This window comes from Mobula hypostoma, chromosome 15 (genome assembly GCF_963921235.1).
Source record: "Mobula hypostoma chromosome 15, sMobHyp1.1, whole genome shotgun sequence".
NCBI classification, from domain to species: domain Eukaryota; kingdom Metazoa; phylum Chordata; class Chondrichthyes; order Myliobatiformes; family Myliobatidae; genus Mobula; species Mobula hypostoma.
This window is the reverse complement of record NC_086111.1, coordinates 73,575,865-73,593,219: the sequence shown is the minus strand read 5'-3', so window position 1 is coordinate 73,593,219 and position 17,355 is coordinate 73,575,865. Positions and strand designations below refer to the sequence as shown.

General features: G+C 47.3%; 1 protein-coding gene across 1 annotated transcript; it reads left to right on the top strand.

Annotated features, from left to right (window-relative positions):
* Nucleotides 1-632: 632 nt before the first annotated feature.
* On the top strand, nt 633-4,224 carry LOC134357142 (coiled-coil domain-containing protein 71-like). The gene has a single exon (XM_063068440.1). It carries the CDS (start codon nt 1,077-1,079, stop codon nt 1,683-1,685), a length of 609 nt encoding a protein of 202 aa, XP_062924510.1. The 5' UTR covers nt 633-1,076; the 3' UTR covers nt 1,686-4,224.
* The last annotated feature ends 13,131 nt before the right edge of the window (nt 4,225-17,355 follow it).

The following is a 17,355-nucleotide window of genomic DNA, read 5'->3' as shown; positions in this document are numbered from 1 at the left end:
CACTCCCACAGTGTGAAACTCCCTCACTGACCACTCCCAATGTGAAACTCCCTCACTGACCACTCCCACAGTGTGAAACTCCCTCACTGACCACTCCCACAGTGTGAAACTCCCTCACTGACCACTCCCACAGTGTGAAACTCCCTCACTGACCACTCCCAGTGTGTGAAACTCCCTCACTGACCACTCCCAGTGTGAAGCTCCCTCACTGACCACTCCCACAGTGTGAAACTCCCTCACTGACCACTCCCAGTGTGTGAAACTCCCTCACTGACCACTCCCAGTGTGAAGCTCCCTCACTGACCTTTCCCAGTGTGAAGCTCCATCACTGACCTTTCCCAGTGTGAAGCTCCATCACTAACCACTCCCACTGTAAGGCGCTCCCTCACTGACCACTCCCATAGTGAGGTGATCCCTCACCGACAACTCCCGCTGGATGCAGCTACCTCACGGATGCCTCGTACAGTTCGGAGCCCCGCCCCCGGTGAGGCGCTCCCTCACTGACCCCGCCTACAGACAGATGCACCCTCGCTGACCCCTAGAGTGCGGCGCTCCCTCCCGTTCTGCAGACTAAACCCGTGTGACGTTTAGACCGGACATGAGGTCATATGGGGCCCGCCAGGGGGCGGGGACAGACCGTGAACTTCCGGTCGGATCGACCCCGAAGGCCCGAAGCCTCGGGCTCAAGTTTACCAGCCTTTCGGTGAGAGATTGGAGTGGTGGTGCCGCCGCTGGACTGCAGGTCGGGAGCGATGCCGCGCAGTGTCGGCGGAGGCTAAGAGTCGGCAAAGGCGAGGCAGCCGCGGGCTCGGCTCAGGCCTAGTCCCCGACTTCGGCCTGACCCAGACCGCAGGCTCCGCATTCCAGGCTCGGGCTCAGCCCCAGACCGCTGCCTAGGTATTGGACGTCAGATACCGGCTAATCCCAGGCCACGGCCCTAGGTTTCAGTGGCGGGCCCCAGGACCAGGCCTCAGGTTCTGGGCCCCGGGCACCAATCCCCAGCCGTAGACACAATCCTGAACTTCGGGCCCCGGACCGGAGGCCTCAGTCCCGGGTTCAGCCTTGAGCCCAGCCCCATGGCTCTGGCCCCCGAAGGGCCGGCTGTGCAGGCCTGGTCGCGGGTGTCGGTGGTGGGCCCGCGGGCGTTGCGGGACGCGCTGGCCGTGCTGGCGCCCGAGTGCCGGGACTCGCAGAGGCAGCTGCTGAGCCTGGTGCAGGGCCTGAGGGAGGAGGGCTGCCTGCCCACCGTGCTCCGCAGCCAGGACGTGTACGGCTACACCTCGAGCACCTGCCGGGTGCCCCCCGCCGCCTCCGCCTCGCAGCCCAGGCCCAGCCCCCGGCAGCCCAAGCCCCAGGCCAACCCCAGGTCGCCGCCGCGCAGAGGCTGGCTTCGCCCGCCGGCCTCTGGGGTCAGGCTGCGGGCCGTCCCCTGCCGGGAATCCCGCAGGCACCGCTATCCCGACAGGAGGGCTGGGGCCAAGAAGCCGAGCCGGGAGCCCCACGCCGGGGACAGGAGCGCTTCCGTGGAGGACAAGCCGGCCAACAGGCTGCAGCTGCTGAGGTCCAAGGTGATCAAGGTGGACGAGCCGTCCTCAGACGAGGAGGTGCGGAGGAAGGCGCAGAGGATCCTGAGGGTCAACCTGTCGCCCGTGGTGAAGATCAGGCCCATAACCTACCCCACCTAGCATGGGGGAGGTGGGCTGCGGCAGTGGGACATCTCCTCAGGAATCTCGAGACCCTCCACGGCACCAGGGAGCAATGACCCGGGACCTGTCACGTCTGGAGTCACAGAGCAGTGGGATAAGGGCTCAGGAATTACAACATTTGGAACTGTGTGTCACTGGGGCAAAGACGCAGGGCCTGCAACATCAGGGAATGTTCTGTGAGGTGGTAACGTTGAACCTGCATGTCACTGGGGCAAGCACTTGGGACCTACAGCCTGTGGAACTGTACGATAGTGGGTCAAAGACCTGGGACCTGAAACATCCAGAAACACACAACATTGGAGCAAAGACTTGGGACTTGAAACACCTGGAAAGGCCCGGCAGTGGCAGCAAGGTTGTGGTGAAATGACATGGGGCTTCATCTCCCGGTGGGCATCTCCTGCCAATGGATTCTGGTCGACCATTGTCCACTGCTGTTCCCTTTCACACTTTAATTTGTGTAGGTGGTTCAAATGTAGTTTTGGCACTTAGGAATAGGACGAAGTCTTGTCCCGTCCAGGTTCAGGGAGGTCTTGGCCTCTCTGCCACCTGGCATCATACCTGCTCAGGTGTCAGGTTTTGAATTTTCTAGTACTTGATAGAAAATTACTGAGTTCCCATTGGCTGTAGGGAAAGTGCCAAAATTCCTGTACCTGTGCTTCCGCCTGGGGCTTCTAGCAGTGTAGGTACATGCACACCTGACCTCAGCTTCCAATGTGGGTTATCTCCATAGATACGACCCCAAGAATGCAGAAACCATTTTTTCCCACGACATTATTTCATATGATAAGAGCACAAAATTAATCCCCTTCGGACTTAAAGTGGACATTTGACCATGGGAAAATAGATCCAATTGTACTTGAGGGCGGAGTTTGTCTCCAAAGCACTGGGGCAAAGCCCATTTCTAGCTCGTTAACGCTTGACTGTTCTGCAGAGATTTTACCAACAGAAGCCCGTTCTGCTCCCGGTTCCGTAAATTCCTAAATGACCTTGTTGGTTACTGCTGCCTTCCGTGGAGTGTTGAATGTGTTTGATCAGGGCTTTCGCCATGGGGGCCGCTGCTGGGTTTGTGTTAGAAAATTGGGAGCCAATGTCAACAGATGTGGTTAGCTCTGGAGGTTCACGGCCACTGAAGATGTTGCTACTACCAAACGTCATCGGTTTCCATCATTGTTCCCCTCTCCACATGCACCCACCAGCCCCCTCCCAAACCCTGGGCTCACAACTCTCTGCTGTTCGTGGTCCTTCCTCCTCAGGCTGTCCCAGTTGGGTTCCTGGAGACGTAGAGCGCAGAGACAGGCTGGCTAGCCCATCACGCCCATGGGTTATAGAGAAAGGCTGAATAGGTTAGGGGTTTATTCCCTGGAGCGTAGGAGAGTGAGGGGAGATTGGAAAGAAGTACAGTATACAAAATTATGAGGAGTGTAGACAGGGTAAGTGCAAACAGGCTTTTTCCACGGAGGTTGGATGAAACTAAAACTAGAGGTCATGGGTTAAGGATGAAAGGTGAAAGGTTTAAAGGGAGCATGAGGAGGAACTTCTTCACTCAGAGAGTGGTGAGAGTCCGAAGCGAGCTGCCAGTAGATGTGAGGGATGCGGGTCCAATTTCACCACTGAAGAGAAATTTGGATAGGTGGATGGGAGGGCTATGGTCCAGGTGCAGGTCGATGGGACTAGGTGGAATAACAGTTTGGCACGGACTAGGTGGGCCAAAACCCCTGTTTTTGTGCTGTTGTGCTCTGTGACTACTAACTACTGCAGTAATGAGGTCTCACAGTTAGCATCAACCCAACTCCCCCAGCACAAATTGCTGAGGGGATTCCTGATGATAGAACACAGTCCAAGATCCAGTTGCCATTCCAAATCCTTCCTTCCCAACAAGAGATGCTTTCTGCGGGTTGTGAGTGTTATGCTGCCCAAGGTTAACTAGTCCTCCAGGGGTGGGGGCATCTCCTACACTGACGTAGTGGTCACTCCTTGGCGAACAGTACTTGTAACTCCAGAGTAACCACAGCCGTTGGGAGGTCATGGAAGACAAGAAACCGAAAGCTGTCACCAGTAATAGGTGGGGAGTTTTGTTTCTCCCAGTGCACAAAGGATTTCCAGCACGGAGAGGTTTCAGCAACTCGAATTGCCCAAAGGTAGTAGTGTCAACGTTTTAAATGTCTGAAACTTCATTGGTAATGACCTCAGTTCTAATTCAGCAACTGGCCTTTGAAAACCCACAATTCTGAGAATTAAGGGTGAAGATCTGAACTATTACTGAAAGAAAAGAAATATTCTGTGCATCTCAGACCATTTTAATGTACGTCTCTAGCCTCTCTGTAAATGTGAACTGTATTACTCCAGCTTTAATGGGTTTTAATCATTCTTTGTATGATTATAAATTATATAATTCAGCTGTACTATGAACAAAATCACTGTGACTTATCAGCTAGCCGGCAGAAAATTGGATTTGTGATTTTAAATGTTTTTAAAGATATTTGTGCCAATATTTTAAATGTTTTTGCAATAACTTTGTCATGGAATTTGAGTGTTTTGGTGATTGCAGTGGGGCGTTAAATGGAGGGCAGGTGTTTGTGTGGGTGCACAGAGGACAGAGTTTTATTTCCGATGCTTGGGATGGGTGTTGGTGACGAGTGAATCCTTCCCAACCCCTTCCCAGCAGACACAGGATGGCATAAGGGTGCTGGGGGGCTTGGCCTTGGTGTGGACACACATTTAACCCCCACCCCCAGCATGACTTCAGGTGTTTCAGTCCCAGGCAGATATCCGAGGAATAGGAATTTTGAACCGTGCCGTGCAGTACAGGCCCTTCGGCCCAGCATGCAGAGGCAGGGGGATAGCAGCAGGCCTCAGAGTAAGGAGGGAAAGGAGCCAGCACATGCAAGTGAGAGGGGGAGCAGGTCAGAATCAGGTTTATTTTCACTGACATATAAAACATAGAGCAGCACAGTACAGGCCCTTTGGCCCACAATGTTCTGCTAACCTCTTAACCTGATCAGACTCTATCTAGCTCTTCCCTTCCACATAACCATCCATTTTTCTATCTTCCACGTGACTGCCTAAGAGTCTCCTAATGAATGAGGGGCGATTGGTAAGTTTGTGGCCTAAGGTAGAAGGAGTCAATTTTAAAAACCTAGCACATTTATTTTTCAACATAGTCCCCTCCTACATTTACACACTTAGTCCAGCGGTCGTGGAGCATACGGATCTTATAAAGTGTCCACAGATGGGTGTTTGATAGGTTTGTGGCCTAAGGTAGAAGGAGATGAGTTATACAGCTCTTGTTACATGCACATGCAGGTCAACTCTTTGAGTGATTATGCAGAAAATTTGAAATTAATAACTCATCTCCTTCTACCTTAGGAGGAGCATATCAATCACCCCTGATGAGTTATTAACTTCAAACTTTCTGCATAATCACTCACACAGAGTTGAACTGCATGTGCATGTAACGAGAGCTGTATAACTCATCTCCTTCTACCCTAGGCCATGAACCTATCTCACTCTGGGCACTTTTTGGAGGTCTAAGATCTGTATGCTCCAGGAGCGCTGGACGAAGTGTGTAAATGTAGGAGGGGACTATGTTGAAAAATGTGCTAGGTTTTCTAAAATTGACTCCTACCTTAGGCCACGTACTTATCAATCACCCCTCGTCTCTGCCTGTACTACCAGCACTGGCAACACGTTCCACACACTCACCACTCTCTGTGTAAAAAAAAAATACTACTTCCAATATTACCCCCCCCCCCATACTTTCCAACAATCACTTTAAAATTATGTTGTGAAATTTGTTTTGTGGCAGCAGTGCTCTGCAATACATAAAAATTACGATCTAGCCACCATAAATTATAATATAATATGCTATTATCCCATTCCTAACTTCACCGGCCACGGGCTACTGCAGGTAGGAATGGGGTGACAGCACAAATGAATGAGATGGTGCAGGGGACAGGGCTTCAGGTTCCTGGATCATCGGAATCTTTTCTGGGAAAGGGATGACCTGTACCAGAGGAAACAGTTGCAGCTGAACAGGAGGGGAACCAATGTCGTGGCCGGAAGGTTTGCTATTGCTACTGGGGAGGGTTTAAACTGGTTTTGCAGTGGGCTGGGACCGGGTCAGTAAGTGAGGGATTGAACAAGAAGGTAAATGCCAGGGAAAGTATTCCTAGGCAAAGTGGAAATAACGGGTCAGATAGATGAACCGTGTGTATTTTAATGCAAAGAATACTATGGGTAAGGGTGATGAACTTGGAGCATGGATCAGTACATGGAACTACGATGTAACTGTGACCAAAACCTCATTGAGAAAGAGGCAGGAATGGGTGATTAATGTTCCAGGTTTTCAAGGTTTTAGTAAAGATAGAGAAGGAGGTAAAGTGAGGGGGAGTTGCACTACGAATCAGGGACACTCAGGAGACATAGTGGAGGGGTCAGATACTGAGTTCATTTAGGTAGAATTCGAGAATAGGATGTACGCAATCATACTGATCGGATTGTGGCCCCCACCCCAATAATCACTGGGACATTGAGGAACAGATATGTGAACAGTAAGGAAATGTGAAAATAGCAGGGTGGTTGTCCTGAGGGATTTCAACTTCCCTGATATCAACTGGGACCTTCTTAGTGTAAGGGGTTTAGATCAGTATGTAGGTGGTCCAATGAGAGGAAGGGCTGTACTGGACAATGAGCCTTAACAGGGTGACTGACCTTCCAGTACGTGAGCAGTCAGGGAACAGTGATCACAACTCCTTATCTTCCAGGATAGGCATGGTCCTTGTGGGATAGTTTTAAATTGCGAATTCCAAGGACATTAGGCAGGAACTAAAGCATTGACCGGGAGCAGTGTTTCTCTGACAAGTCCACATCAGATATGTGGAGGGTGTTTAAAGATCAATTGCACAGAGCACAGGAAAGGTATGCTCCTGTTAGAAAGAAGGACAGGAATGAAAAGATAAGAAAACCTTGGTGGTCCAGAGAGGTGATGAATTTAGTCAAGAAGAAAAAGTATGTAAAACTTAGGAACAAATGAAGCACATGAGGAGCCAGAAAAGAATTACATAGAACATAGAATAGTACAGCACAGTACAGGCCCTTCGGCCCACAATGTTGTGCCGACCCTCAAACCCTGCCTTCCATATAAGCCCCCACCTTAAATTCCCCCATATACCTGTCTAGTAGTCTCTTAAACTTCACTAGTGTATCTGCCTCCACCACTGACGCAGGCAGTGCATTCCACACACCAACCACTCTCTGAGTAAAAAACCTTCCTGTAATATCCCCCTTGAACATCCCACCCCTTACCTTAAAGCCATGTCCTCTTGTTTTGAGCAGTGGTGCCCTGGGGAAGAGGCACTGGCTATCCACTCTATCTATTCTTCTTATTATCTTGTACACCTCTATTATGTCTCCTCTCATCCTCCTTCTCTCCAAAGAGTAAAGCCCTAGCTCCCTTAATCTCTGATCATAATGCATACTTTCTAAACCAGGCAGCATCCTGCTAAATCTCCTCTGTACCCTTTCCAATGCTTCCACATCCTTCCTATAGTGAGGTGACCAGAACTGGACACAGTACTCCAAGTGTGGCCTAACCAGAGTTTTATAGAGCTGCATCATTACATCGCAACTCTTAAACTCTATCCCTCGACTTATGAAAGCTAACACCCCATAAGCTTTCTTAACTACCCTCTCCACCTGTGAGACAACTTTCAGGGATCTGTGGACATGTAACCTGAGATCCCTCTGCTCCTCCACACTACCAACTATCCTGCCATTTACTTTGTACTCTGCCTTGGAGTTTGTCCTTCCAAAGTGTACCACCTCACACTTCTCCGGGTTGATCTCCATCTGCCACTTCTCAGCCCATTTCTGCATCCTATCAATGTCTCTCTGCAATCTTTGACAATCCTCTACACTATCTACAACACCACCAACCTTTGTGTCGTCTGCAAACTTGCCAACCCACCCTTCTACCCCCACATCCAGGTGTTAATAAAAATCACGAAAAGTAGAGGTCCCAGAACAGATCCTTGTGGACACCACTAGTCACAATCCTCCAATCTGAATGTACTCCCTCCACCACCACCCTCTGCCTTCTGCAGGCAAGCCAATTCTGAATCCACCTGGCCAAACTTCCCTGGATCCCATGCCTTCTAACTTTCTGAATAAGCCTACCGTGTGGGACCTTGTCAAATGCCTTACTAAAATCCATATAGATCACATGCACTGCACTACCCTCATCTATATGCCTGGTCACCTCCTCAAAGAACCTATCAGCCTTGTTAGACATGATCTGCCCTTCACAAAGCCATGCTGACTGTTCCTGATCAGACCATGATTCTCTAAATGCCTATAGATCCTATCTCTAAGAATCTTTTCCAACAGCTTTCCCACCACAGACGTAAGGCTCACTGGTCTATAATTACCCGGACTATCCCTACTACCTTTTTTGAACAAGGGAACAACATTCGCCTCCCTCCAATCCTCCGGTACCATTCCCGTGGACAACGAGGACATAAAGATCCTAGCCAGAGGCTCAGCAATCTCTTCTCTCGCCTCATGGAGCAGCCTGGGGAATATTCCGTCAGGCCCCAGGGACTTATCTGTCCTAATGTATTTTAACAACTCCAACACCTCCTCTCCCTTAATATCAACATGCTCCAGAACATCAACCTCACTCATATTGTCCTCACCATCATCAAGTTCCCTCTCATTGGTGAATACCGAAGAGAAGTATTCATTGAGGACCTCGCTCACTTCCACAGCCTCCAGGCACATCTTCCCACCTTTATCTCTAATCGGTCCTACCTTCACTCCTGTTGTCCTTTTTTTCTTCACATAATTGAAGAATGCCTTGGGGTTTTCCTTTACCCTACTTGCCAAGGCCTTTTCATGCCCCCTTCTTGCTCTTCTCAGCCCCTTCTTAAGCTCCTTTCTTGCTTCCCTATATTCCTCAATAGACCCATCTGATCCCTGCTTCCTAAACCTCATGTATGCTGCCTTCTTCCACCTGACTAGATTTTCCACCTCACTTGTCACCCATGGTTCCTTCACCCTACCATCCTTTATCTTCCTCACCGGGACAAATTTATCCCTAACATCCTGCAAGAGATCTCTAAGCAACGACCACATGTCCATAGTACATTTCCCTGCAAAAACATCATCCCAATTCACACCCGCAAGTTCTAGCCTTATAGCCTCATAATTTGCCTTTCCCCAATTAAAAATTTTCCTGTCCTCTTTGATTCTATCCTTTTCCATGATAATTATAAAGGCCAGGGAGCGGTGGTCACTGTCCCCCAGATCCTCACCCACTGAGAGATCTGTGACCTGACCCGGTTCATTACCTAGTACTAGATCTAGTATGGCATTCCCCCGGTCGCCCTGTCCACATACTGTGACAGGAATCCATACTGGACACACTTAACAAATTCTGCCCCATCTAAACCCTTGGAACTAATCAGGTGCCAATCAATATTAGGGAAGTTAAAGTCACCCATGATAACAACTCTGTTATTTTTGCACCTTTCCAAAATCTGCCTCCCAATCTGCTCCTCTGTATCTCTGCTGCTACCAGGGGGCCTATAGAATACCCCCAGTAGAGTAACTGCTCCCTTCCTGTTCCTGACTTCCACCCATACTGACTCAAAAGAGGATCCTGCTACATTACCCACCCTTTCTGTAGCTGTAAGAGTATCCCTGACCAGTAATGCCACCCCTCCTCCCCTTTTTCCTCCCTCTCTATCCCTTTTAAAGCACTGAAATCCAGGAATATTGAGAATCCATTCCTGCCCTGGTGCCAGCCAAGTCTCTGTAATGGCCACTACATCATAATTCCATGTATGTATCCAAGCTCTCAGTTCATCCCCTTTGTTCCTGATGCTTCTTGCATTGAGGTACACACATTTCAGCCCTTCTACCTTACTGTCTTTACACCATTTATTCTGCTTCTCTTTCCTCAAAGACTCTCTGTATGTTAGATCTGGCTTTACTCCATGCACTTCTTTCACTGCTCTATCGCTCTGGGTTCCATCCCCCTCGTAAATTAGTTTAAACCCTCCCGAACCATGCTAGCAAACCTACCTGCAAGGATATTGCTCCCCCCACCCCGAGTTCAGGTGCAACCCATCCAATCTGCATTTCTCTTCCTCACCACAGACAGGACCTGCAAATTAACCTTCTGGGAATCCTGCACAAGCACTTCCAAGTCCCTTTGCACCTCAGTTTTTTTGTATTTCCTCTCCATTTAGAAAATAGATAGATGCTTTATTGATTCCACAGGGAATTACAGTGCCACAGTAGCAGTACAAGTGCACAGATATACAAATTCTAGAAGAGAAGTAAGAAAGAATAAAAAATAAGTTACCACAAACAGTCTAACAGGAGGGGGGTCATCATTTCCCCAGCTGTAGGTTGACTAATGGCGAGGGTAAGGATGACCTCATATAGTCTGTTTGGAGCAGTGCAGTTGTCTTTGTCTGTTACTAAAGGTTCTCTTCCATTCAGTCAAGGTGGCATGCAGGGGTGAGAAACATTGTCCAGGATTTTTTGTAGGGTTCTACCACAGCCTCCAGTGTGACTCCTATAACAGAGAAAACCTTTCTAATCAGTTTATTGAGCCTGTTGATATCACCCGTGTTGATGCCATTGCCCCAGCACATCACCGCATAGAAGATTGTACTGACAACAACAGAGTGGTAGAACATGTGAAGGAGAGGCCTGCATACTCCAAGAGACCTCAGTCTCCTCAAGAAGTAGAGGTGACCCTGGCCTTTCTTGTACATGGCCTCTGTGTTGGTGCTCCACTCTAGTCTGTCATCCAGTTTCACCCCAGGTACTCACCATAATCAACCCTTTCATTTTTTTCTACCAAAGTGCATGACCATACACTTGTCTTTTTTATTGGCTTTGATTTCTCTTGTTAGCCATGGTAATATTATCTTGCCTTTAGCATACTCTTCCTCTTTGGGATGTATACATCCTGTACTTTCCGAATTGCTTCCAGAAATTCCAGCCATTGTTGCTCTGCTGTCATCCCTGCCTGTCTTCTTTTCCAATCAATTTTGGCCACCTCCTCTCTCATGCATCTGTACTTCCCTTTACCCCACAGTAATACTGACACATCTGACTTTAGTTTCTCCTTCTCAAATTTCAGAGTGAATTCAGTAATGTTATGATCACTTACCCCTAAGAGTTCTTTTACCTTAAACTCTTCAATTCCAGTTCATTGCACAACACCTAATCTAGAATTCCCCTAGTGGGCTCAACCATGAGCTGTTCTAAAAACCCATCTCATAGGTACTCTCGAAATTCCATCTCCTGGAATCCAGCACCAACCTGATTTGCAAATCTATCTACATATTGAAATCCCCCATGACTTTTGTAACATTGCCCTTTTGGTATGCATTTTCTATCTCCCATTGTAATTTGTAGATTGCATACTTACTACCGTTTGGGGGTCTCCCAACAAGATCTTCTTACCCTTTCAGATCCTTCGCTCTATGCACAATGATTCCACACCTTCCAACCCTGTGTGACCTTTTTCTAATGCTTTGATTTCATTTTTGCCTACAGACCAACACCGCCCCTCTGCCTTCCTGCTATAATCTTCTTTCAGCCATCCTCTCCACATATACATATTTCCCAGTTACAGTTTCAGGCGGTCACAATAAGCTCACAAGATGAATGCCCCTCCCTACGAGAGGTTCTGCTGGCTCACAATGTTCAGACACTGAGGGTTACCAAAACCTGGGAACACCACACCAAGGAGAGTGACTGGAGTCCAAAGTAAACTCTGACCCAAACCATGGTGATACACACATAAAATGCTGGAGGAACTCAGCAGGTCAGGCAGCATCTATGGAGTCGACGTTTTGAGCCGAGATATTTTAACAGATCTGGAAAGGAAGGTGGCAGAAGCTAGAATAAGAAGTTGGGGGGGGGGGCAGGGAGGGTCTCGGCCCAAAACATCAACTGTTTATTCTGTGAGGGGAACAAGCCTGCTTGCATTTTCACTATCTGTAGAAGTTTGCGTACTTCTACCAATCTCTTCATTCTCCTATGTTTCAGGAATACTTCTCTCCCTCCACCATCAGATTTGTGAATGGACCTCACTACTCATTTTTATATATTTTAGAATGTGGAACAGTACAGCAGAAGAACAGGCCATTTGGCCCACAATATGCTGAAACAGCAAAAAGAAAATCAAAGAACTGAAAGTTTCTTCAGATATGTAAAGTGTAAAAGAGGTGAGAGTGGATATCGGACCACAGGAAAACAATGCTGGAGAGGATAGTAATGCCAGACAAGGAAATGGCAGATGAACTGAATGAGTATTTTGCATCAATCTTCACTGTGGAAGACACGAGCACTATGGTGAAAGTTCCAGGTGTCAGGAGTCATGAAGTGTGTGAAGTTGCCACATCTAGAGAGAAGGTTCTTGGGAAACTGATAGATCTGAAGGTAGTTATGTCACTTGGACTAGATGATCTACACCCCAGGGTTCTGAAAGAGGGGACTGAGGAAATTATGGAGGCATAAATAATGATCTTTTAAGAATCACAAGATTCTGGAATGGTTCTGGAGGACTGGAAAATTGCAAATGTCACTTCATTCTTCAAGAAGAGAGAGAGAAGAAACAAAACTATAGGCCAGTTAGCCTGACCTCAGTGGTTGGAAAGATGTTGGAGTTGATTGTTAAGGATGAGGTCTCAGGGTGATTGGAGGCAGATGATAAAGCAGGCTGTAGCCAGCATGGTTTCCTCAAGGGAAAATCTTGCCTGACAAATCTGTTGGAATTCTTTGAAGGAATAACAAACAGGATAGAGAAAGGAGAATCGGTTGATGTTATGTACTTGGATTTTCAGAAGACCTTTTACAAGGTGCCAAACATGAGGCTGTTTCACAAGCTACGAGCCCATGGTGTTACAGGAAAGATTCTAGCATGGATAAAGTAGTGGCTGATTGGCAGGAGGCAAAGAATGGAAATAAATGGAACCTTTTCTGGTTGATTTGCCAGTGGCTAGTGGTGGTCCACAGGGATCTGAGGACCAATTCTTTTTACATTATATGTCAATAATTTAGATAATGGAATTATAAACAAGAGTAAACATGCAGATGATGGAATTGATGGCTTTGTTCCAAAGTTTGCAAATGATATGAAAATAGGTGGAGGTGCAGATAGTTTTGAGGAAGTAGGCTAAGGAAGGACAGAGTAGGAGAATGGGCAAAGAAATAGCAGACGGAATACAGTGTCGGGAAGTGTATGGTCATACATTTTGGTAGAAGAAATGAAAGAAAGAAAATACACAAATCTGAGGTGCAAGGGAGTTTGGGAGTCCTTGTGCAGGATTCCCTAAAGGTTAATCTGCAATTTGAGACATTGGTGAGGAAAGCAAAGGTAATGTTAGCATTCTTTTTAAGAGAGTTAGAATATAAAAGCAAGGATGTAATGTTGAGACTTTATAAAGCACCGGTGAGGCCTCACTTGGAGTATTGTGAGCGGTTTGGTGGCTCTGGGACTGGATTCACTGGAATTTAGAAGAATGAGGGGTGACCTGATTGAAACCTATCTAATGGTGAAAGGCCTTAATAGAGTTTCCTCTGATGGGACTGTCTAAGACCAGAGGTTATCAGCTCAGAATCGAGGGCTGTCATTTTGGAATGGAGAAGAGGAGGATTTTTTTTTAGCCAGAGAGTGGTGAGTCTGCGGAATTCATTGCCAAAGGCACCTGTGGAGGCCAAGTCTTCATGTATATCTAAGGCAGAGGTTGATAGATTCTTGATTGGTCAGAGCATAAAGGGATATGGGGAGAAGGCAGGAGACTGGGGCTGAGAGGAAAATTCGATCAGCTATGATGAAATGGTGGAACAGACTCGATGGGCCAAATGGCCTAATTCTGCTCCTTTATCTTATAGTCTTAAGTTTCCTATAATGGGGACTCCAGGACCAGAAGGCACAGTCTCAGAATAGAAGGACATCTCTTTGGAACAGACATGAGGATGAATTTCTTTAGCTAGAAGGTGGTGAATCTGTGGAATTCATTGCTACAGACAGCTGTGCAGGTCATGACATTTGGGTGCATTTATAGCAGAGCAGTCAGGAAGTACTGGGAGAAGGCAGGAGAATGGGGTTGAGAAGGATAATAAATCAGCCATGATAGAATGGCGGAGCAGACTTGATGGGCTGAATGGCCTAATTCTGCTCCATATGGTCTAATGGAAATATTTATTTACACAGTAAACCTCCAGATGAATGCAAGGGGATCTCACTCCAGAGACAAACGATCTTTTCTACATTTCTACTTTAACATAAATATAACAATAAATGATTAATAACCATTTCAATTGCCATAACATTAACATATGGAGTATAGTCTGGTGAATTCACAGATTTATGTATTTACAACGGTAGCACATCCTAACTAGCAGAAACCCTTTAACTATTCAATACTAGCATCTATTGCACAGTTGTAGTGGGGTGGAGATACGTGTCCACCACAGAAGGTGTAAGGCACTCCCCTCTGCTGGAGGGCAAGGTGTATCACCTGCTTAAACCTGATTAGGAACACTTGAAGTCATGGGAGCTGGTGGTGGATGGTCGTATGAGCAGCCAGTGCAGATCACAAGTCCTGGTTATGTGACCACAGATGCCAGGCAGACAATCTCTGAAGAGTATTGATAAATGCTGGGGTCACCCATCTTGTAAAGACACTGCCCAGAAGAAGCCAATGGCAAACCACTTCCGTAGAAAAATTTGCCAGGAGCGATCCTGGTCGTGGCTGGGGAGGAGAGTAATGGTGGCAGCAAGGGGATGTGGGTGGAGCAGGTCTTCCCCACAGGCAACAATCCCTCACTACTTCTCAGATAAAGATCACGATTGCCCACATCATGTGACGTGGCACATAATGATGAAACTCCAAGTACCTAAAATATACCCCGGCCAAGTGTTACAGTGCTGAGTGATGGCAGCATGAAGAAGTAACCCTGAGGTTCGGCCAGCTTGTGTTCGTCCAGGGGAAGACAGCCTCTGACCCGGCCAAACTGAGAAACCTCGTTCGTGTGGATGCTGCGTGATGTGTTGCCCGGTTACAAATCCAAAACACAAAATATCAGACAGTACACCGTATGCAATTCAATGATTGAACTTTATAAATCTAAATAGGGTTAGTAAAGAATAAAAAGAAAAAGGACCCATTTTAATGAAACAGTCTAAAGTGCATGTTGGAGCTCACAGAATTGTCCATTTGTCCCCCATCGGCCTCCTCCGAGCATCGCTGACCATCGGACCCTCACTCTGAGTCCACTCTGTCCGGCGGGCTACCAACCCTCTCCACTCGCATCTTCTCTCTTCATCTGTCGCCGACAAAAGACCGCAAAATCCCTGCTGCCAGACCCACAAGAAAGAACAACATGCCTCTCATTGGCCAGCATACATTCCAAAGCCCCCTGTTATCTCTAGTCATAACCCAAACATTGCTGCTACAGAGAAACCATTACACGGGGACTGTCTTGTCTCCCCTTCTCTTCACCATTTACACCTCGGACTTCAACTACTGCACAGAGTCTTGTCATCTTCAGAAGTTTTCGGATGACTCTGCCAGAGTTGGATGCATCAGCAAGGGAGATGAGGCTGAGTACAGGGCTACGGTAGGAAATTTCGTCACATGGTGTGAGCAGAATTATCTGCAGCTGAATGTGAAAAAGACTAAGGAGCTGGTGGTAGACCTGAGGAGAGCTAAGGTACCGGTGACCCCTGTTTCCATCCAGGGGGTCAGTGTGGACATGGTGGAGGATTACAAATGCCTGGGGATACGAATTGACAATAAACTAGACTGGTCAAAGAACACTGAGGCTGTCTGCAAGAAGGGTCAGAGCCGTCTCTATTTCCTGAGTAGACTGAGGTCCTTTAACATCTGCCAGACGATGTTCTATGAGTCTGTGGTGGCCAGTGCTATCATGTTTGCTGTTGTGTGCTGGGGCAGCAGGCTGAGGGTAGCAGACACCAACAGAATCAACAAACTCATTCGTAAGGCCAGTGATGTTGTGGGGATGGAACTGGACTCTCTGACGGTGGTGTCTGAAAAGAGGATGCTGTCCAAGTTGCATGCCATCTTGGACAATGTCTCCCATCCACTACATAATGTACTGGGTGGGCACAGGAGTACATTCAGCCAGAGACTCATTCCACCGAGATGCAACACAGAGCGTCATAGGAAGTCATTCCTGCCTGTGGCCATCAAACTTGGAGGGTCAGACACCCTGAGCCAATAGGCTGGTCCTGGACTTATTTCATAATTTATGGACATAATTTACATATTACTATTTAACTATTTATGGTTTTATTACTATTTATTATTTATGGTGCAACTGTAACGAAAACCAATTTCCCCCGGGATCAATAAAGTATGACTATGACTATGACTATGCCCTCAGCAGTGAAACCTTACAAAGAAGCCATTGCCTTAGCAGTGAAACATTACAAGGCATTACAAATATATGACTAAGGAGCAGGTTAATTGATGAAACAGATCAGTCTTAAACTATGCCTTAGGTGGCAGGGCTGCGCCCTTAACAGTGTGCAGATGATGTGAAGTTGGTGGAGTTGTGGGTAGCATAGAAGGTTGCTGAAGGTTACAGCCGGACATTGACAGCATACAGAGCCGGGCTGAGAAGTGGCAGATGGAGTTCAATCTGGAAAAGTGTGAAGTGATAGAGTTTGGAAAGTTGAACCTGAAGGCAGGGTGCAGGGTTAATGGCAGGATTCTTGGCAGATGGAGGAAGAGGGATCTTGGCGTCCACATCCACAGATCCCTCATAGTTGCTGTGCCAGTTGACAGGGTTGTTAAGAAGGCGTGTGGAGCGTTGGCCTTCATTGGGTGGACGATTGAGTTCAAGAGCCATGAGGTAATGCTGAAGTTTTATAAAACTCTGGTTAGACCACTCTTGGAATATTGTGTTCAGTTTTCGTTGCCTCATTATAGGAAGGATGTGAAAGGGTACAGAGGAGACATACTGGTACGCAGCCTGGATTTAAGAGCATGTCTTATGAGGATAGATTGAGTGAGCTAGGCCTTTTCTCTTTGGAGCAAAGGAGAATGAGAGAAGATGATAAGAGATGTATAAGATGATTAGAGTCACAGATTGAGTAGAAAGCTAGAAACTCTGTCCCAGGACAGAAATGGCTAAGTTCTGGCAGGGGAACAATAATTTTAAGGTGATTAGAGGAAAGTATAGGAGGGATGTCAGAGGTAATCTTTTTTTTAACACAGGTTGTGTGGAATGTCTTGCCAGGGTTGTGGTCGAGGCAGGTACATTAGGGGCATTTAAGAGAGTTAGGCATGTAGATGAAGGAAAGATGGAGGGTTGTGAGGGAGGGGAGAGTTAGATTGATCTTACAGTAGGTTACAGAGTGGGCCGAATGGTCTGTACTGTGTTCTAATGTTCAAACAACGGGAACAATCTACTCCTTCCTCTGTGCAGTTTCAATGGGGAAGAATGAGAAAGTCCCGTTAAATTGTGCAGACGATTTATTTCCTGATTCTCACTTTAGTTCAGTCACATTTATGTTCCCTATCACGTTACCACCTCACAATGGTCTCTAACAATTCGAAGGTGGGTCAGATTCCGGGGCGTGGGGTCCCATTTGGGG

Bases quoted from the DNA above. Each gene is read 5' to 3' on its own strand.
- LOC134357142 (XM_063068440.1), top strand. From the start codon at position 1,077: ATGGCTCTGGCCCCCGAAGGGCCGGCTGTGCAGGCCTGGTCGCGGGTG.